Raw genomic sequence first — 22964 nt, 5'->3', positions numbered from 1 at the left:
CAATCTTTGAAGACCTCCCAATAAAGAGAGCATCGACCACCACATTATATTTTCCAATCATGTAGGCTACCTCAAAGTCATAACTTTGAACAGTGGTCAACCACCTCCTTTTCTTAGGAGAGAGAGATTGGGTTGAGACATCAAATATTTAAGTACCCTATGATCACTTCTCTCCTTTTCTTAGGAGAGAGGTTGGTTGAGACATGAAATATTTGAGTACCCTAATATCACTTCTCACCTTCAAGTAACTCCCATAAATGTGATGATGCCACTTCTTGATTATATGTATGATTGCCAACATTTCTTGCTCAATGCATGCAAAGACATCTCTTTGTTGGCGAGCTTTCTACTCTTATATGCAGTCACACCATGCTCTTGGTACAAAACAACCATCTAGATTAGAAAGAAGTTTAAATGGATATTTAAAAAACCTTTAAAATCTCATTTAAAAAAGAACCAAAAACATTATGTTATTTTCTTGAGTGGAAACCTACGTTCCCTTGCTTCATTAAAAAAGTTTAAGAGAATATTATTCAAAAAACCATAAGATATTGTTTTCATAATTATACTGTCTTCACACATTTTACCCAAACTTGGAAGCACATGTGAATTTGCTTAAAGTTCAAAACCAAATAGTCAACAACTCATGCATGCACTATAGTTTTCAAAGGATTTATAACCATGTGGACATTGACACATTTGAAATAATGTGAGTAGACTTTTGTTTAGATAGAGGCAAAATAAAAATGGACAAAGATCATAAAGAAAATTAGAACCAAAGTTCAAGCAATGACTTGTGAAACTATTGAAGAAGTGTACTTTTAGATGCACTTTGTGCCCTCATCACAAAAATGGAAAACAATATGATAACCATGGCTTAGCATCTCTTAGCAAATTCAAATAAAATAACTTCTCATTCCTATTAGGAGAAAATGGAAATCCACCATTTATGTTGGGGATTTTCACTTTTCTTAAGACTGAGTAATTGGGATTTTAATAAATTAAGTGTTGAGAATCGTAGAGCACTATCACATCTTAAGTGGACACACTAGCATGGGGACACTTCACTAAATTGATGTGTCATTTTGTTGACACGTTATACACCTATGTGACAATCATGTCTTGCTTAACAAGTGATTTTCATGTGTACTTTTCTTTATAATGACATAAGTGATTAAAATGATTGTGTGTGATACGCACGTGTTTCTATTCTACTTGCTCTATATTTGTATATAGATGCATTGAACCTCATGGCCATCTTAGGCTATGGTCATTTTATTGTTGGTTAGTTGAGTGTGGTATACACGATTCATGTGTAACTAGATCTATTAACCTTGATTTATAATTAATGAGAATATATTTTGTTTATCTTAATTATGAGTTAAGTGTGATAGATAGCATAATTTTCCACCTCAATTTACTCTTCTAGAAATTATACAAATAGAGGAAGGACACAATTGGCTCACAAGCCTTTTACAATTGCAACAACTAGTAGTTACACATATAAAGTGCATTTTGGTGACTTGGTCTTCGTGACATCTTTAATCTTATTTTCTCATGTTAACTCTTTTTTTGTTTACCTTGGTTTAGCTCTACTTTTTCTACTTAGCTCTACTCTTTCTACTTCACAACTCCAACATTATTAATTATGGTTTGTCGTAGGATCTTATATTTGCAAATTAGCCCGTTTGGCTGCTGCCCAGATTACCGCCTAGACTGACCATTGTGCAACAAACCAAGCCTTCTTGTTTTGTAACAAACTTGTAACAATTTCTTAAAGAATGGGTAGTACTCGTGTGGTTGTAAAGGGGCAAAGGGGGATTAGTAGAGTGTATGGATTAGAGGATAGAGAAGACTTGGTCTACCCAGCTGAGATTATAAGGAAAAGAGTGTGTTTTTTCCTGGATAGTTTGAGAATCATGCACGTCTACTTGGGCCCGAAGGAGAGGAATAGTACTGAATAGGAAGATAGGAGATTTGAGTGAGTAGTTCATGAGCATAGATCTTGCTAAGGCATTATACTATATTACTCAAACTATTACTCAAGAATGACACATGGTTGGTCTTTGTCTTATTTGACTCATGTCTGGATTCAGGACTGACCCATGAACTAACCTGCTTGTAGTCATGATCAACTCCCCGAGCTTAGGCAGACAAGTAGCTCGACGTCCTAGCGTTGGCTTATTGCATTGGGAACAGTTGCATTAGTTGCGCTCTTTTGGAGTCGACTAGGTGGTATGGAACCACGTAAAAGCCAAGTCTTGACCAAACACCGAAACTTAATGCATTCATGGTTTGCATGATTCTCATATGTGTAGTACATGCTACTCTCCATAGAGTGTTGCTCTTCGTTGTGGTTTCAAAGAGAGTGCTTCTAGTTTGGCTTGATGAATTTCCACATGAATTAGGAATACAATCAAATAATCTATAGCTCAGTCAGTGAAGCTCAAAGATAATCTATATCTTAGATAATCTATATCTTAGTTGGCAAAGCTCAAAAATAAATCCAAAGTGTTGCTCAACTCTAGAACATAACTTGCATGACCAAAAAATCCTTTTAAATATGTAAGGATGTTTGAACCACACTCAAAGTTTTGGAATACATGGGCTATCCTCTAAACTCTCTAGCTCAAAGTGAAAAGCTTGCTAGCACACCCATGTTGCTCCATCAAGAGAGCTAAAGAGTTTCCCTTTGTCTACCTAATCATAACTTAGACTTGAAAGTTCACAATATCTATGCCACTTACATTTGTAATTCCATCCAATGGAATGGATCTAATAATCGAGCTATTGACTTTACAAGTAGTGTAACACTAATTCATAAGCTTGCATCACAATTGAGAAGAATATGCATTACAACAAAAATTGATTTACAAGTAGTATAACATTAATTCATAAAGCTTGTATCAAAATTGAGAAGAACATGCATTACAACATAGATTGATTATAATGCAAATTACAACGGCTTCGGCTTTGGCTTGTTGGGCTTGCTTAAATATCCCTCAAATAGAATGTGATAGGTCTTGACCCTTGGGATATTCACACAAAATACTCACACCTCTTCTTCATATCTCTGAATCATATCCCTCTCACACTCTTCATATCCATTTCTTCATACCCTTGAATCATATCCCTTTCACACCTCTTCATATTCCTTATTTCATTTAATAATCCTTATAATTAAACATGAGTCTATAATCATTTAATGTTCTAACACCTTAAGTAATATCCTAGGTGCTAATAAGTGAACAATACACCTTACCAGTAATTGAAAATGTCCTAGGTGCTAATAAATGAACATTATTCTATTAACCATTTAATGTTCTAACACCTTATTCTATTAACACCTTACTAGTAATTGAGAATGTCCTAGGTGCTAATAAGTGAACAATATACCTTACCAATAATTGAGAATGTCATAGTGCTAATAAGTGATGTCCTAGGTGCTAATAAGAGAACAATATACCTTACCAGTAATTGAGAATGTCATAGTGCTAATAAATGAATATTATTCTTAGATTCTTTCCCTTAATGATCAATTCATTTTCCTTCAGACCCCTCTAAAGTACCTAAACTTGAGTTTTTAAGCACTTTTATGAGAATATATGCTTGGAGTAATAACAAGTTCCATTTCTTTTCCTTAAAGCTGTTCATGAATAAAATGATAGACGTTAATGTGTTTTGCCCTTGCACGAACAACTAGGTTCTTTCCAATTTGAATACAACATTGGTTGTCCTAACAAAAATTGAGTTGGATGTTCTCGATCCTTCACAATTTGACTTAGTAATCTCCTTACCACAACACATTTTGCACACTACATTCTTAGCTATATTATACTCCACTTTAGTGGAGGATAAAGCCACATTTTCTTGCTCCCCCCCCCTAAAATAGATCCTAAGCCAAGAGAAAATACGTATGGAAACATGTTTTTTAAATTAAAATAGATCCAAAGGAAACTTTCCCAATCCGCATCATATAATCATGAAAGAATAAAATCATAAGATGATGTATACTCAATATAATAACTAAATGTTCCTTTTAAATACTTTATCAAACGCTTTGCTTCTCTCCAATGTTATAGATAAACCATATGATAACTTATGGCCTCCCCACAAGTTGTGTACACAGTACTATTAACACAAGATTCAAGTATAAAGGGCAAAAAGGTTTAGATTTAATTCCAAAACGGATTCTATATATCTATCATGTTGAAAATTTCTAATATCTCCTTAATGTACTTTAATTGAGTAAGAAACATACTTGATTCTTGTTTAATTTTAAGACTGTAATGAAGTAGATCCTTCAACATGTGATGTATAGAAGATAACACTCACGAGAAGTAAAATCTCTCACATCACATAACTTTAAAACTCATATTGCACAATAATAGAGATGATAGATGAGAATATTATATGAAGTGAGATATAATAGTGGCAAAGCCCCACACTCATGTGATCTTGCAAGAGAGCTTTGATGGCTAATTCAAGAACTTCTAAGGTAGAGTTTGTATGCTAGTAGAAGCTAGGGAGTAAACTCAAAGAAGTGATGATTAATGAACTATGTGGAGAAGGGGCTTGCCATTTATCTATACATTAGAGAATAGACTATACAGAGAAGGGGCTAGCCATGCATCTACACATGGGCCATGACTATGACTGCATAGGCTCACGATAGAGGTAGGGAGTAAACTCGAGTGATGATGACTGATGAACTGTGTGGAGAAGGGGATGCCTGTGTGGAGAAGGGGCTGGCTATGTATCTATATATGGGCCATGACTACGTGGAGAAGGGGCTGGCCATGCATCTACACATGGGCCATGACTATGACTTCAAAGGTCCACGACTGGCAATCATAGTTGGTGCCACCATCCATTCTATGTAGACTTGGCCATAAAGATATACTAGAGACTACTATGTTTCCATACCTCCCACATGGCCATGTGGGCTTATCTTGGGCCTCGTAATGTCAGGACTAGGTGTCCAAGAGTAAAGTCTACCTACTCCATGTGTGGATTGTTATGAGATAATGATCTAGTGTAGCATGTAGCCTAATTAGTAGTGTGCCAAATCTAATCTAAGTTATCTTTGTGCCATCTCACTTCATAGGCCACCATACGAGGATGTCGATCTCGTGAGCTACTTAACCATGGCAAACTCCTCATAATGGGGGGCATACTAACATGAGCTAGTCAGTTCCTAGATAATACAATTTAAGGGTGGAGCATTGATATCCAACACGCCCAATTATTTCATATCAAATTCCTTTAAAAATGACTTTGCTTTACTTTTCCAATAAGAACATTATAACTAACACTGATGATTAGATCATCCACATGTACAAGTCATGTAACCACCTTTGTTTAATAACACTTATTCATGATGATGCATCCATTAAGAGCATATTCTTTTATAGATCATCCAAATTACGAGCTAGGTACCCTACATAATCAAAGTCCAAACCTCAAACATTGTTTCAAATCTTTATCCTTCTTTTGTGCAGGAAGATATAGGTTCCCAAAGATAGGTGGTTATCACCACACGAATGCCATGTCTACAATAGCATGTTAGGGTATCTCCTCTAACTCTTTTTCTTTTAAATATTATAAACCTTGACTTGATGGACTTATAAACTATTCCAAAAACCAATCTTTAAGTTTTCAAAGTAGCATTGCCTTCTAGATATCTAAAAGATATGGTTTTGAAAGAGGGAAGACCTGCTCAGGCTGGAGTAATCAAATCAGGATATCTAGATGTAATTTTCAGTCTTCTACTTTCGAAAAAAACTCAAAATATAAAAATTTAATTTTCAGTTTTCATGGGATTAGACACTGCCCTTGCATTTCAGCAAGTGGTAAGACCTTCCCTTCATCTATCTGTCTCTCATGTACGGGATTAGACACTACCAAATATGGTAAGACCTTCCCATCTCTCTCATATTTGTCTATGCTTTCATGCTATCTACCACCATTGATCACCAACAATGATGTAGGCAGGAGGATTGCCCTTGAGGAGGGATTATCTATCAAGGTCCATCTCTCTGTCTATCTACAATCAGTTAGTCTCTCTGTCTATGTGTCTATCTTGTGTGATCTTACAGTCACATGTCTCTGACACTCTGTCTATCAGTCTATATGCCTCTCTTTTGTGGATTAGCTACCCACATTCTCTTGGCATTTTTTGTCTATGTCCCCATTTATCTTCAATCTGTCAGACTCTCTCATGTCTATCTGATAGTCTCTCTCTCTCTCTCTCTGTGGGACCACTCTACTGGCTGATTGCCTCTCTCTCTGTCTGTCTATGATCCACTCTTGTCCCTACCCTTGTGGACCCATATGAGGATATCACTTGAGGAGGGGTGTCTCAGGATTTTGTCTATCTTATCTTCTGGCTTGTCTCTCAGTCCTTGTCTAGTCTATCTGTATTAGTCTTATCTTTTGTCATGTCATAGTCTTGTCTTTCTATCTTCCTTCTAGTGTCCACTTAAGGAGGGTGTTGGAGATAAGTGCACACTAGGTGTTCTCCTAGTCTAGTCTAGTCTAGTGCCATGTGGCACCTCTATAATTGTCCCATAAGTCAGTGAGTCTACTCTATCTTGTACTTCTCACCTATATATTATGGGTGTCACATCAATGAAAGAATCAATCTTGTGTCTTGTCTACACTCATCTTAAGGTATCTCTATGCTTTGTCTTGCTCTCATTTCAGTTTCAGTTTCAGTTTCAGCTTTGTCTCTCCCCCATTTCTCCTACATTAGCAACCTTCTCAAAGGAAAATGAAGAGACTAAATGGGAAGAAAATAAACTAACGTCAACATTGAAGTCACTTTTAAGCCATAATGATGAGACTAAATGGAATGAAAGTAATCTAAAGTTAGCATTAAAGACACTTTTAAGTCTCAAGTAGCATCTAATATTTTCAACATTCAAGGCACTTTTAAGTCTCAAGTAGCATATGATATTTTCAACATTCAAGGCACTTTTAAGTCACAAGTAGCATTTCTGATATTTTCATGCAATCACTTGAGAAATATCATTTCTGTGCAGTAACTAATCATAATAAATGACTAACATCACAATTGAGGGGCAATGTGACTAATAGTTCAAAGTGTTGTATGCCATTGAGGAGCAAGGAGATTAATATATTTTAAAGGACTATATTACTTTATGTTTTGATAAAAGAGAACTGTTGATTATTCAAGATAACTATAACTTGAATACTATCTTGTCACACAACTAGATACTTCATGCTAAACTTGAGAACACTTAATAGGACATGCTTCCTGGAACAACTTTAAAGTTTATGTCCAACTAAAACACAATTATTTATCCACCCCATCTTTAAATTCACATATGTATTTCTTTTCTATCTCCTCGTGCCTGTGAAATCCTTCCTTTTAAAAATCCATAAATATTTATAAGAAGAAATTACCTCTTTATAAGATGCAACTTTTGTTCGAGTTTGTAAATGTGGCTCTGTATAATGAACTCCTCATTTCTTCCAATTCTTTCAGCTTAACTTTTTTGAGCCAAATTATATTTATTGAAGTTATTGCTCTTTCCCTTCGCTTTTTTCGCCCTTGACTACCTTCACCATGCTTATCCAAGAATTTATATAGCTATTTATGTAACTCAGTGATTTTTTTCTTTGTAGCCCCCCTTGCCCTTTTCATCTATTCAAAAAGCCTTCTTGTGTATTTATTTGACCTTTAACTCACCTACATTACTTCTTTCATGTTAACTCACCTACATTACTTCTTTCATGTTAGTTATTCTTTACATGTTCAAAGGCATCCTTTTCGTATTAGATTCATATGTACTTCTTCTCTCTTTTCTACAATGTTTGTTGAACTACCTCACCATATTACTCCATAATCTTTAAGTTACAATTTCTTGATTTGTTGTTGTTTCCTCCATGGTTAAATCTATCATCTTTAACCTTTTTAGCACACCAACCCCATTCATGAGAGAGAGAGAGAGAGAGAGAGAGAGAGAGAGAGAGAGAGAGAGAGAGAGAGAGAGAGAGAGAGAGGTGACGCTCATGGTTCCAACCTTGTTCAAATTGTGAATAAATACTCTTTCTAATGACACACTTCTCAACAAAGTGTGTCACTGGAATGGTGTTGTAATATGCAACACTCTAAAATATTAGTATCATTGCCCCTTAATAATGGTGATGTTAGTTATTTATTAGATAGTGATGTTGAAAAGTGTGTCATTAGAAAGAGTATTTATTCACAATATCTAGGAACTTGGGGAGGAGGTAGCACCAACAGGGTTGGAACCACTAGCATTACCCCCCCCCCCTCTCTCTCTCTCTCTCTCTCTCTCTCTCTCTCTCTCTCTCTCTCTCTCTCTCTCTCTCTCTCTCTCTCTCTCTCTCTCGGTGCCCAAAAGGTTGAGAATGATAGATTTAACCATGCCATAAAGGAATGAAGGAATGTCAAGTAATATTGAGAAGTGGAAATAGAAGAGGGAACAACAACAAAGTTAAGAAACTGGAATGGATTGAAAGAGAGAAACTTAAAGACTATGGACTAGTGTGGTGAGGTACTTCAACAAACACTATAGAAAAGAGAGAAAAAGTACATATGAATCTAATAGGCAAAGGATGCCTTTATATGCAAATGTAGGTGAGTTAATGCTCAAATAAAGAAAAAAGAAGCCTTTTTTAAAAGGTGAAAAGGGCAAGGGGGTTTGCTACAAATAAAAAAACCGTTGAGCTACACTATCTAGTTGCATACTATCTTGTAAAAACAAGATACTCCATGCTAAAGTTAAGAACACTTAAGAGGATATGATTTGTAAAACATTTGTAAAGTTTGGGCATAAGTAAAAGACAACCATCTATCCACCCCATCTTTAATTTCACATATGCATTCTTTTTCTATTTCCTCGTGCTTTTACTTGAAAAAGTCCATGAAGATTTATAAGAAGACGTTATGGACCTCTTGATAAGTTAGACCTTTTGTTGGATTTTGTAAACATGGCTTGTAGATTAATCATGTTGCCACTCTTTTTTTCCTTGAATGTTTGCTCAACTCCTCCTTTTTTCCACCTATCACTTATTCTTTCAGCTTACCTTTTTCTTGTGCCAGATTATACTTCTTGAAGTTATTTCTCTTTTTCATTCCTTAATTGCCTTCACCATCCTTAGAATTATATAGCTATCTATGTAACTCGGTTGTTTTTTCTTTGTAGCCCCCCCCTCCCCCCCCCTTGGTGATACCCTTTTCATCTATTAAAAAAGGCTTCTTTTTCCTTTCTTTAAGCATTAACTCATCTACATTACTTCTTTCACCAATGCATTAAGTGTACAAAGGCATCCCTTGTGTAATAGATTCATACGTACTTTTTCTCTCTTTTCTTTAGTGTTTGTTTGAACTACCTCACTTCCCCACCCTACTACGTAGTGTTCAAGTTTCTCTCTTTCAAGCCACTTCAAAATTTTGATTTTGTTATTGTTCCCTCTTTTATTTTCATTTCTCTATATTACATTCCTCTATGGCGTATCTAAACCTATCACCTTCAATCTTTTTAGCATCCCCCCACTACTACTACATAGTGTTTAAGTTTGTTTCTTTCAAATCACTTCAAAATTTTGACTTTATTATTATTCCCTCTTTTATTTCCATTTCTCTATATTATTTTACAATCCTCTATGGCATATATAAATCTATCATCTTCAACCTTTTTAGCATCCCCCCCTTGAGAGAGAGAGAGAGAGAGAGAGAGAGAGAGAGAGAGAGAGAGAGAGAGAGATTTCTTAGAAGTAAGGTCCGTGGTTCCAACCTTGGTGCTATCTCCCTTCCCCCGTTCATATAGAAATTGTGAATAAATACTCTTTCTAATGACACAATTTTCAACATGTGACCTTAGAAAAATCGCATGCTCTTTCATGAGTTTTTGGCAATAATTGTAATGAGCATTATCAATTATCACAAACATTAGCATGGCTTAAAATAATCTCACATGTTTAAAATCATGACTTTATGGGAAGAAATGAGTGCAATCACTTTTATGCATAGAAATATGTGGTTGAAACCACGGTTACATTTCTTACACATGTTTTTCCTTATGCGATTGACATCTAAAAATAACTCTAAAAGAAGAGCTAAAGTCAAGGAACTAGATAATAAAATGGGACAAAATTAATGCTATGATGAAATATTATGCGCGCGCGTGTGTGTGTGTGTGTGTGTGTGTGTGTGTTGTGTGTGAGAGAGAGAGAGAGAGAGACAGAGAGAGAGAGAGAGATTTCTTAGAAGTAAGGTCTGTGGTTCCAACCTTGTTGGTGCTATCTCCCTTCCCCCATTCATATAGAAATTGTGAATAAATACTCTTTCTAATGACACAATTTTCAACATGTGACCTTAGAAAAATTGCATGCTCTTTCATGAGTTTTTGGCAATAATTGTAATGAGCATTATCAATTATCACAAACATTAACATGGCTTAAAATAATCTCACATGTTTAAAATCATGACTTTATAGGAAGAAATGAGTGCAATCTCACTTTTATGCATAGAAATATGTGGTTGAAACCACAGTTACATTTCTTACACATGTTTTTTTATATGCGATTGACATCTAAAAATAACTCTAAAAGAAGAGCTAAAGTCAAGGAATTAGATAATAAAATGGGACAAAATTAATGCTATGATGAAATATTATGCGTGTGTGTGTGTGTGTGTGTGTGTGTGTGTGAGAGAGAGAGAGAGAGAGAGAGAGAGAGAGAGAGAGAGAGAGAGAGATGCAAGAGTTGTTTTCCCACTGTGTGGTGTGGGGTTTTTTATATGATATAACAAGATGGGTGGGCGCGAGAGAGGGGGGAGATGCATGCATGCTAAATAAAGCACTAAAAGCGGTGTGCACATTGATACCTCTAAATATTTTACTAAAAGACATGGATATTTTTGATGCTCCAATTAAGATTAACCACAAAAAATATTTCCATAGACTTACTTTTCAATATTAAATGAAGGCAAAGGAATTAAGTTTTTATGCATACTAAATTTAATTATGGGTTCTCGTTTATTACAATATAATACGTGAAAGAATGCATCAATACTACCTAAGACACATTTATGATCTATATGCAAAGATTAAGGTGAAAAAATACTATAGAATACTAAAACTCATTTATGTGCGAAGATTAAGGTGATAACAAAACAAAAATGCAAATTAAAATCCAATTTGAATTGAGGCTATCCAAGGACTTATGTGATTAGAAAGGGGGAAAAAGATAAGAAAGTGGAGAAAAGCATACTTTGTTGTGTGTTGCATAAGTTGCCATTCTAGCCCATATATTTTGGATGCATCAAATCACATTGAGAGGAACATTTAAGTTTTTTTGAAGTGTTTGATTATGCAAGAAGGTAAAAACTTGAAAGTTTATGCAAACATGGAATAAGACAAAAAGATAAAGAGAACAAAGGGTGAAGCAATACTAAGAGGACGTCTTTCATACAAAACCATAACCTCTTCTGCTTTACTTTCCTTTTATAATTCACTTGCTTCTTTTCACCATCCTCTCCTTTATTGGTAATAAATAAATAAATTTATAGTTTGGTTATCATTTCCAATGCGTCTATTTAATCCTACTTAGAGGCCCCAATTTTTGGTGCTTTATTATGTGTGCTTCTTAAGTTCTATAGAAAAGCAAAGGCATGGAAGGCAATCACATCTTTTGTGCTCAATTATATTCTCTTTATTCTCCAATTCTGTAGATATGGACAATAAATGTAATAGTATGCTTTGACTCTACCTTCCTTTTAGAATACGTTTTCATGATATATGGTATTGCTCAAGAAAACCTTCTCCCAGAAGGATAGGTAAGAGGTTGAGTAAGGAGGTCCCCAATATTATTGTGCAAAAGTGTAGATGTTAGTAGGTAGTAAGAGTGTAGATGGTACCTAGTTAGAGATTAGACTTCAATGGGGTTAGCTATGGTGCAAGCGGTCTCGTAAGAGTGTAGATGATAGTTAGTTATGGTGAAAGCGGTCTAGTAAGAGTGTAGATGATAGTTAGTTATGGTGCAAGCGGTCTAGTAAGACTATAGATGATAGCTAGTTAGAGATTAGACTTTAATGAGGTTAGCTATGGTGCAAGCGCTCTAGTAAGAGTGTAGATGATAGTTAGTTAGAGATTAGACTTTAATGGGGTTCGCTATGATGCAAGCGGTCTAGTAAGAGTGTAGATGATAGTTAGTTCTGGTGCAAGTGGTCTAGTAAGAGTGTAGATGATAGTTAGTTAGATATTAGACTTTAATGAGGTTCTTAGGGTCTTAGGAAAATCACCATCAAATATTTGGGCTACCTCTCCATAGCCACTAATCTTCTTCCTTCCCAACCTCTCTTCCTCTCTCTACCTCTCCATAGCCACTAATCTTCCTCCATGTAGGGGTGTCTCAACGGAGCAATACATAAATGACCTTCTTGTGAGCATTTATATACTCAAGTATGGCTTGTCAGTCCCTAGCTAGTCATGGGTAACTAGGCACTTCTAGTCATGGTGTGGTACATGCCGGTGAATTGGCCATCTAAGATTGTAATATGGGATTTGATCACTCTCTTAGATCATAAATGATTGTGGGAAGCACAAAACGCCGAAAATGTTGTGAAGCACATAGTGGGAAGCTCGTGATGGCTCACTTTGCTACCTAAACTACTGGCTACCCAAGGGAAGCTCTGATTTGAATCAGACTAGTTCGATTGGGAAGAGGAAAATGGAGATGGTTTTAAATAAGGTAGAGGGGAGAGGACTTAGGAGGATGAGAGAGAGAGAGAGATCCTGTAACTCAGTGATTTTTTTCTTTGTATCCCCCCTTGCCCTTTTCATCTTTTCAAAAAGCCTTCTTGTGTATTTATTTGACCTTTAACTCACCTACATTACTTGTTTCATGTTAGTTATTCTTGTGTATTTATTTGACCCTTTAACTCACCTACATTATGTTAGTTATTCTTTACATGTTCAAAGGCATCCTTTTCGTATTAGATTCATATGTACTTCTTCTCTCTTTTCTACAATGTTTGTTGAACTACCTCACCATATTACTCCATAATCTTTAAGTTACAATTTCTTGATTTGTTATTGTTTCCTCCATGGTTAAATCTATCATCTTTAACCTTTTTAGCACACCAACCCCATTCATGAGAGAGAGAGAGAGAGAGAGAGAGAGAGAGAGAGAGAGAGAGAGAGAGAGGTGACACTCATGGTTCCAACCTTGTTCAAATTATGAATAAGTACTCTTTCTAATGACACACTTTTCAACTACGAGAGGGACGGACAGGAAACCTACTTATCCATCTCTCGATCTGAATCAAGCAAAAACTTTGTGTGACCAATTTCAGTTCCTAAATACAAAGAATAGACTACCGTTGAACTAAACTAGTTTTCATTTGATTGAAATCACCAAGAATCTAGTTGAAGAGTTAGACAAATGATGGGTAGATTACACTGATGAGAGATCAAAGATTCTCATTATGAAATTGGAAATTAATGAAAAAAGGAGTTTTGTGGAACCAATCTCAAACCGGGAATTTTACTTACATAGAACCTTTGTTTTTCATCTAAAGGATTGTTTTTCATCTAAAGGATTGTTTTACGCCGGAATGATGGAGGAAGCATTTTGCATGTGTTTTACTAAGAGGAGTTTCATTGCAACAGCTGTGGTGGGGAGTCATCGAGGGACGTCGCTCGCGCGGGCAAAGCCCGCCGAGGTCTTGACTAGCCTCGGAAATGAGACTAATTGTTATATATTATAACACCATTAAGACTATGTTGCAACACCATTTCCTCAATGGTGATGTACACTCTAAACTATTAGAGTGTTGTATATTACAACACCATTAAGGTTATATTACAACACCATCGAGGCAATGGTGTTGCAACATAGTCTTAATGGTGTTGTAAAATATAACAATTAGTCTCATTTACCCTTAATGGTGATGCTAGTTATTTATTAGATAGTGATGTTGAAAAGTGTGTCACTGGAATGGTGTTGTAATATGCAACACTCTAAAATATTAGTATCATTGTCCCTTAATAATGGTGATGTTAGTTATTTATTAGATAGTGATGTTGAAAAGTGTGTCATTAGAAAGAGTATTTATTCACAATATCTAGGAACTTGGGGAGGAGGTAGCACCAACAAGGTTGGAACCACGAGCCTTACCCCCCCCCCCTCTCTCTCTCTCTCTCTCTCTCTCTCTCTCTCTCTCTCTCTCTCTCTCGCGGGGGGGGGGGGGGGGGGGGGGGGGGGCGGAGGGGGTGCTCAAAAGGTTGAAAATGATAGATTTAACCATGCCATAAAGGAATGAAGGAATGTCAAGTAATATTGAGAAGTGGAAATAGAAGAGGGAACAACAACAAAGTTAAGAAACTGGAATGGATTGAAAGAGGGAAACTTAAAGACTATGGACTAGTGTGGTGAGGTACTTCAGCAAACACTATAGAAAAGAGAGAAAAAGTACATATGAATCTAATAGGCAAAGGATGCCTTTATATGCAAATGTAGGTGAGTTAATGCTCAAATAAATAAAAAAGAAGCCTTTTTGAAAAGGCAAAAAGGGCAGGGGGGTTTGCTACAAATAAAAAAACCGTTGAGCTACACTATCTAGTTGCATACTATCTTGTAAAAACAAGATACTCCATGCTAAAGTTAAGAACACTTAAGAGGATATGGTTTGTAGAACATTTGTAAAGTTTGGGCATAAATAAAAGACAACCATCTACCCACCCCATCTTCAATTTCACATATGCATTCTTTTTCTATTTCCTTGTGCTTTTACTTGAAAAAGTCCATGAAGATTTATAAGAAGAAGTTATGGACCTCTTGATAAGTTAGACCTTTTGTTGGAGTTTGTAAACATGGCTTGTAGATTAATCATGTTGCCACTCTTTTTTTCCTTGAATGTTTGCTCAACTCCTCCTTTTTTCCACCTATCACTTATTCTTTCAGCTTACCTTTTTCTTGTGCCAGATTATACTTCTTGAAGTTATTTCTCTTTTTCATTCCTTAATTGCCTTCACCATCCTGAGAACTTATATAGCTATCTATGTAACTCGGTTGTTTTTTCTTTGTAGCCCCCCTCCCTCCCTCCCTCCCCCCCCCCGCCTTGGTGATACCCTTTTATCTATTAAAAAAGGCTCCTTTTTCCTTTCTTTAAGCATTAACTCATTACATTACTTCTTTCACCAATGCATTAAGTGTACAAAGGCATCCCTTGTGTATAGATTCATATGTACTTTTTCTCTCTTTTCTTTAGTGTTTGTTGAACTACCTCACTTCCCCACCCTACTATGTAGTGTTCAAGTTTCTCTCTTTCAAGCCACTTCAAAATTTTGATTTTGTTATTGTTCCCTCTTTTATTTTCGTTTCTCTATATTACATTCCCCTATGGCGTATCTAAACCTATCACCTTCAATCTTTTTAGCATCCCCCCACTACTACTACATAGTGTTTGTTTCTTTCAAATCACTTCAAAATTTTGACTTTATTATTATTCCCTCTTTTATTTCCATTTCTCTATATTATTTTACAATCCTCTATGGCATATATAAATCTATCATCTTCAACCTTTTTAGCGTCCCCCCTGAGAGAGAGAGAGAGAGAGAGAGAGAGAGAGAGAGAGAGAGAGAGAGAGAGAGAGAGAGAGAGAGAGAGAGAGAGAGAGAGAGAGATTTCTTAGAAGTAAGGTCCGTGGTTCCAACCTTGTTGGTGCTATCTCCCTTCCCCCGTTCATATAGAAATTGTGAATAAATACTTTTTCTAATGACACAATTTTCAACATGTGACCTTAGAAAAATGGCATGCTCTTTCATGAGTTTTTGGCAATAATTGTAATGAGCATTATCAATTATCACAAACATTAACATGGCTTAAAATAAACTCACATGTTTAAAATCATGACTTTATGGGAAGAAATGAGTGCAATCTCACTTTTATGCATAGAAATATGTGGTTGAAACCACGGTTACATTTCTTACACATGTTTTTCCTTATGCGATTGACATCTAAAAATAACTCTAAAAGAAGAGCTAAAGTCAAGGAACTAGATAATAAAATGGGACAAAATTAATGCTATGATGAAATATTATGCGTGCGTGTGTGTGTGTGTGTGAGAGAGAGAGAGAGAGAGAGAGAGAGAGAGAGAGATGCAAGAGTTGTTTTTCCATTGTGTGGTGTGGGGGTTTTTATATGATATAACAAGATGGGTGGGCGCGCGAGAGGGGGGAGATGCATGCATGCCTAATTAAGCACGAAAAGCGGTGTGCACATTGATACCTCTAAATATTTTACTAAAAGACATGGATATTCTCGATGCTCCAATTAAGATTAGTTATGGTGCAAGCGGTCTAGTAAGAGTGTAGATGATAGTTAGTTATGGTGCAAGCGGTCTAGTAAGACTATAGATGATAGCTAGTTAGAGATTAGACTTTAATGAGGTTAGCTATGGTGCAAGCGCTCTAGTAAGAGTGTAGATGATAGTTAGTTAGAGATTAGACTTTAATGGGGTTCGCTATGATGCAAGCGGTCTAGTAAGAGTGTAGATGATAGTTAGTTCTGGTGCAAGTGGTCTAGTAAGAGTGTAGATGATAGTTAGTTAGATATTAGACTTTAATGAGGTTCTTAGGGTCTTAGGAAAATCACCATCAAATATTTGGGCTACCTCTCCATAGCCACTAATCTTCTTCCTTCCCAACCTCTCTTCCTCTCTCTACCTCTCCATAGCCACTAATCTTCTTCCTCCATGTAGGGGTGTCTCAACGGAGCAATACATAAATGACCTTCTTGTGAGCATTTATATACTCAAGTATGGCTTGTCAGTCCCTAGCTAGTCATGGGTAACTAGGCACTTCTAGTCATGGTGTGGTACATGCTGGTGAATTGGCCATCTAAGATTGTAATATGGGATTTGATCACTCTCTTAGATCATAAATGATTGTGGGAAGCACAAAACGCCGAAAATGTTGTGAAGCACATAGTGGGAAGCTCGTGATGGCTCACTTTGCTACCTAAACTACTGGCTACCCAAGGGAAGCTCTGATTTGAATCAGACTAGTTCTATTGGGAAGAGGAAAATGGAGATGGTTTTAAATAAGGTAGAGGGGAGAGGACTTAGGAGGATGAGAGAGAGAGAGAGATCCTGTATATTTGTTGGATATTTTTTTGGGAAAGATTATCCTATTTGTTTGACCTTAGGCTCCTCCAAGTCCCAGGAATCTTCCCTCTTCTTTAAGCTTTTGACCCTTTGTTATCAATTTTTTTTGGTGCATCATTTTTAAAGGCCTTTTCTTTGCGTTTACTTTGATAGCCACGAGGTCCATCTTCATCTTCATCGTCGCCGCCTGCCGCCGGGTATGGCAGCCCTTGCTCTCTTCCTGCTTCTTCTCCTCCCCCTTCCCCGCCTACACGCAGAAGCTCCAGCGGATCCGCAGCTCAGCGATGGCCTGTCCTCGCCGCCGCCATGCCAGGACGACCCCGCCTTCCTCCAGGAGCTGCATCGCACCAGAAGCCAGCTTCACGATCTCGGCACGTTTCTTAATCCGTGAACTTTTTCACATGGAAGTCTTCTGCGCAGGAAGGAAATGAGCTTGCGTGCCTGGATTTTCTGTGTGCAGAGAGAAGCTTGTCGGAAAAGGATCTTGCATTGCAGGACAAAGGCAAGGCCATCTCTTCACTCCAAGCGGAGCTTGAAAGACTCAAGGTTCGACTGGGTATTCTTTTGGGTTCTAAACTTAGGGCACAAGCAGTCTATATGTAAGCAATATAATGCTTGCAATTTGAGTTTTGTTGCTTGCATTCTATGCCTCAATTTTATTTGAAATCCGGAGTCTGTTTCACCAGAAAAAGGAGAGCTTGGATCTGGACGCTGTGCTCAAGGAGTTACGGTCCAAGGTAGAGTTGCTCTTTTGAACCTTCTCATCAGTGGATATGTCCAAAGCTCGTTCCCTTGTCTTTTGTGACACATCGTGGGTACGTCCCAAGCTCCTCCCCTTGACTTTTGTCACACATTGTGGGACGAACATCGATCGACAACTTATTTTAGGTGACACACACTGGCCTTACAACCTCACACTTAGAATTTTTTCTAAGTGTTAGAGCTCAGTGTGTCAGAAATGTACATGTAGGCAAGCACTCAAGTGTAAGGATGTGTATACGATTGGGTGCATCTACCATGATCTGAACCCATGTCCTTGGGTTCAACACATGCTCGATGCTCAGCTGCTTCTAGAGGGTATTGAAGAAGTAAATTTGTTGTCATCTACCAGCAGCCACAAAAAGCGCCCCCCCCCCCCCCCCCCCCCCCGCGGCGGGGTGGATGGACACCTTCACTTCCGCTAGCGACAAATGGGGGCCTTGTGATGTATCCACAGCCAATTATTTGCATGACTACTTTGTGTTAGCAGTTTTTTCTCTCAAAGATTGAACTCATAGGAATTTGAGTTTTTGTTTCACTCTTCAAGCATGTAGATGGTTTTGATTCTGGAAGTTTCAGGTTACTCGGCTCGAAGATCACCTGAGAAAAGCAGAGCTAGAGCTGCAGGAATCAAAGGACAGAGTAAACACTCTAGAGGCTGCAGAAGCTCTACATTCTACTAAAGTCAAACAGGTGATTTGCATTTACTCTTCTTTAATTCCCACCTGTTAGTGTCAGAAGCATCAGCAACAATCAAAATTTTGCTTCTGATCATTATTGTGTATAGAAGCCATTGTGTCATGTCTCATCACTGCAACCAACCTTCTATGGTATGTACTTGATTGTTTGACCTTTGTGAGTGTGATTAAGTTTGCACTAATTTTGGCTCAGTTGACTTAGATCTGATTCATATGATTTTTTCAATATCCTGTCATACCATTTGAGTGTAATTTTTAAGTCAGCTGTGGTCTGTAACTACCATTCTGAGGTTACTGCATTGATCATGAGTGATTGTGTCAGTGCATGGGTGCATGTTACATTTCCTCTTGCTTAGCTTGGCAGCAGTTGCATGGCTTCCAAGTAGTCCGCCAATAGCTGTGGGTACTCTTGGAAGAACTCCTCATTGAGCCAAATCGCCTAATGAGTGCCTCGATCTTTGAATTTGGCGTAGAAGTGTCTGAGCAGTCGACCTAACCATGCTTCCAGTTGTGGAGAAGAATCTGCTCGGGCTCGATAACTTCTGCTTCGTCGGCCACCTTAGGCTGCTGCTCATTCAGAACCTCTTGCAAAGATGATCCAACATAAGGCTTAAACTGTGAGGTGTGGAAGACATCATGCATAGTCCAACTGTGTGGTAACTTCAACTTTATGGAAACATCATTGAGCTTCACAATGGGAAATGGGCCAAAGCTTCTTGAAGAGAGCTTCGGACGACACTTGTTCACTTGCTTTAGCCGTCGCTTCCTTATGCGGAGAAATATCGAATCTCCCTCCTTGTAGTTGACACCTCGTCTAGACTTGTTGGCTTGCTTGGTATGGGCTTCCTGTGCTTTGGCAGGGTGCTCCTTCACGGGCTCAATAATCTTTGGAAATGTTTGTGTGGTATTGTTGGTCTCCAATGATGGCGGCACCATCCTCATAAGAAGAGACGAGACATGGTGACCAAATGTTGCCCCATATGGAGTTTGCCAATACCGGTTAAATGAGTGTCGTTCAGGATAGCTTGCACCAAAGGAAGATATTGTTCCATTTTGATTGCTTTGTCATGGCAATATGATGGAGAACATCAAAGGCCAGTTGATTATAAATTTCTATGCTATGGTCGTCTGCTTGCAAGAAAGAGCATGCAAAACTTATTGAATCGGTTAACAATGGGCATACTCTGTGTATTCTTGGTTCACATAGCTGTTGGAGGAGGCCCTACAAAGTCCATCATGATATCTTGAAAAGATCCCTCGGGAATAGGCAAAGGCTGAAGTGACCCCTCGTGCTTCCTGGCATGTGCATGCACATGGACATGCTCATCCCACTGCTAATCCTTGAAGGCAGCAGATAAACAGAGAAATTAGGGCTTGAGCAGGGCACTGGAGAACACTAGATAAACATAAGGACTTGTCCCAAGTGCCTTTTAAAGGGCTCAGCCAAGCACTTGTTCATTCATTCAGCTCTTTAGGGATTGAGTCTTAGACTAGGGCTCTTGGAGTCCAAGATTACTTTTTCAAGGCAAGCCTATGGTTGCTAGATTGATATACCCTTTTTGTGCAATATGAACATATTGAAAACAGAGCTCTCTCTCTTTTCTCCATGTCTTCTTTGAGCTCTGCATCAAGATCTTCCTATGAAAGGTGCTTAGGGAAGAAAGAAGACAGTGTGACATTGGTATCAGAGCTTCAGGTTCAACAATGCTAAACACTAATGGTGTCCCAGATGAAGGTGCATCGTCCAAGGAGAGTAACACAAGACTTGGTTGATGGTGTTTCACAAGACCCAAGGGTAATAGTAGCTCTGTGAATCGGATGCCACTTGGGGCATACCAGGAAAGGCTTTCAAGAAAACGGTTCCAAGGGATGATGATCATCCAAGGGGTGGAGTGAGAATGCTAGACTCAATAAAAAAAGACCAAAGAAAGTGTTTAGGTATAGGGCAAGAAGGCAAGGAGACAAAGTGGAACAGCTGCACTGTGCACAGATGTGCATCAGATTTAGAATGGAATTAGAGACAGGCAAGGTTTTCAATGAAAAGGTTGCCAGGAAGGAAGGGATGACAGGTTTGGGAGTCCATGAGGATACAAAGGGATGATAAACAGTCATCCAGGGTTAGAAGTTGGAATCCTGTCATCAAGTTTAGCAGAAGAGGATGTCATGTGCATGCACATGGCCATGCTCATCCCACAACTAATCCATGAAGGGCAGTAGATAAACAGAGGAAATAGGGCTTGGTTGGTGTTCCATTGGGTCTGGTACCTCGTGTACTTGCCTGGAGCACGTCTATTTTGGTATAGTCTCATGAACGGGGATTGTCCATACTAATGCTGCATTGCATAGCATCTTTATGTGCTTGCTTGCAATTGAAATTGCATGCTGTTTTCATGCTTGCTTGACCAATGTGTAGTTCCGGGTAAGGGGACGCCTACTTGCGAACCGTGCGTGTGAAACTGTCTGCTGATATGGTTATGTGGCATGTGACAAGTGGTAAGTATTGGTCATAAACTTGGCCTTAGGAGTTAGCACTAATTTATAAGAGTGTGCATACACTTCATTAAGTTTTGGGCGACCAAAACTCACTTATAAATTATGACCAGCCCGGTGTTCACACACACTGATGTCCCAAGGTGGACATAACCCAATGTCCACCGCCCAGACCTTATCCCCTTTGTACAAAGGGAGTAACCAGCCATGTGTCCACTCTAGCTTGCTCCACAAAGCACCTGCCTACCACCTACACTGGACAACTCACCTCCTCACTCTTCCTTCTCTCTCTAGAGATGGGCGCCTCTTTCATGAGGGCTGTTGGGCTGCATTTTCTGCACTTTCTTCTTCCCAACTCCATTTCCAAGCTTGCTAAGGTGTTTTTCAAGCTTCCAAGAGTGTTTCCGGATGCTAATCACTCTCCTACACACTCCCAATGACTGAAATTCAGCAAAACAGCTCTCTATATTGCTGTAATTTTTAGGCTTTTTGCTGAAAACCCTAATTTCAGCCCTCCTTTATCAAGTTGAACCATAGGGGAAGCTTTCCGAAGGTTCCCTTCATCCTCTTGAAGACCTTTGTCGTGAAGAAATGCGACAAATCGTAGATCTCAACACTCCAAGGACTTCCATCGCGAAGACTTGCGCTGTCATCTACTCTACTTGCTATTGGTAAGCTTTTATGCTTAAATATGGGAGCAAGTAGCAGGAGGGAGGAACCGGATTACAAGATCACATACCCTGTGTAGTGTTCTCTTGTCCTATCTGCTCTCTTGCAGATTGTTGCTACCTTGTGTTGGTGGAACAATAGAGAGCAGATGGTAGGGAACACGGGCACTTGAGAGGGTAGTGTGGATTGCAAGTCTACATTGACAACCACTTGTTTGCAATACTGTATTCATATGCATTGGTATGGAAATTTGGTCAGAAATGCCCATGACACTATGTACTTGATTCTCCCAAGATCAATATACTTTATTTGAGAGAGGGGTCAGCCGTTCTGGCTCATTGTGTGTCTCTTGTCAATTCAGCAATTTACTTCTTGTAGTTGAGCAAGTGTCCATCAAATCTTAGTGTATTTAAGTGTATGGATTAGCATTGTGTTCAACCAAGTTACATTGGTATCAGAGCATACGGTTCTCTTTCACTTCTATCGTAAGAGACGATTACCGTGAACACTAGCTATCTCTACACTTAGAACATTATGGACAACCATACAATGAATGTTAGAGATGCTAACACAAGAGGCAGGGACACAATGAAATGCATGCTTCCAATGCTTTACAGGATGAGCAAACTCATGTGGTGCACAATAGGGAACATGAATATGTGGGACAGCCGTCCCGTGGCAAAGAGAAGATGCAGGAAGAAGAGTCAGTCTTGAGGGCTGAACTTACTCGTATGTAGGCTCTTCTCTATGCACAACAAGAAGAATTGAATCTCTACCGCCGCGAGGATCCATTGGTACATGACCGTTTGAAGGCCAAGAAAGTTGAATCTTATATGGATCATGCAATGGCAATGATTGCTCAAGAGTTGCACATGCAACCGAGGGATGCAACACGTGCATACTTGGCTCGTATAGAGGATGCCTATGCAGAAAAGGCAACCATCCCACATGTCTTGGAATCCCCAGAGGTGTCTGAACAAGAACTTATGTCTAAGAGGATGAATCTCCATGCTATGAGAGAGGAACAATCAGTGACTTCATGCCATGTAGGAATACCTTATGTAGCCCGTGAAGGATACAATGTTCATGGCAGTGGTCAAAATGTATGTCAAATGCCTGTCAGAATATGCAGCGGAGATGATGACCAAATCTGGGAACACGAGCAAAAAACGCAGGCAGAAAAACAG

The 22964-nt window shown here is 38.4% G+C and overlaps 1 protein-coding gene across 4 annotated transcripts in view; it reads left to right on the top strand.

Annotated features, from left to right (window-relative positions):
• The first annotated feature begins 17347 nt into the window (after positions 1–17347).
• The window catches only part of LOC147615786 (uncharacterized), a 57101-nt gene continuing 51484 nt past the window's right edge, over positions 17348–22964 (top strand). For all 4 annotated transcript variants that reach the window (XR_015262631.1, XR_015262632.1, XM_086778391.1 and 1 more), the window contains exons 1-4: positions 17348–17532; positions 17622–17707; positions 17848–17898; positions 18500–18613. Coding sequence is in view for 2 of the 4 variants with exons in the window: in XM_086778391.1 (XP_086634517.1) it covers positions 17361–17532; positions 17622–17707; positions 17848–17898; positions 18500–18613 (423 nt within the window). In the remaining 2 variants the exon portion in view is untranslated. The remainder of the gene's footprint in view (positions 17533–17621; positions 17708–17847; positions 17899–18499; positions 18614–22964) is intronic.

Source organism: Cibotium barometz, chromosome 39 (genome assembly GCF_041138505.1).
Source record: "Cibotium barometz isolate CiBa-2024 chromosome 39, ASM4113850v1, whole genome shotgun sequence".
Classification (NCBI taxonomy): domain Eukaryota; kingdom Viridiplantae; phylum Streptophyta; class Polypodiopsida; order Cyatheales; family Cibotiaceae; genus Cibotium; species Cibotium barometz.
Note: the sequence above shows the minus strand (reverse complement) of the source record. Positions and strands in the feature narration are given on the sequence as shown.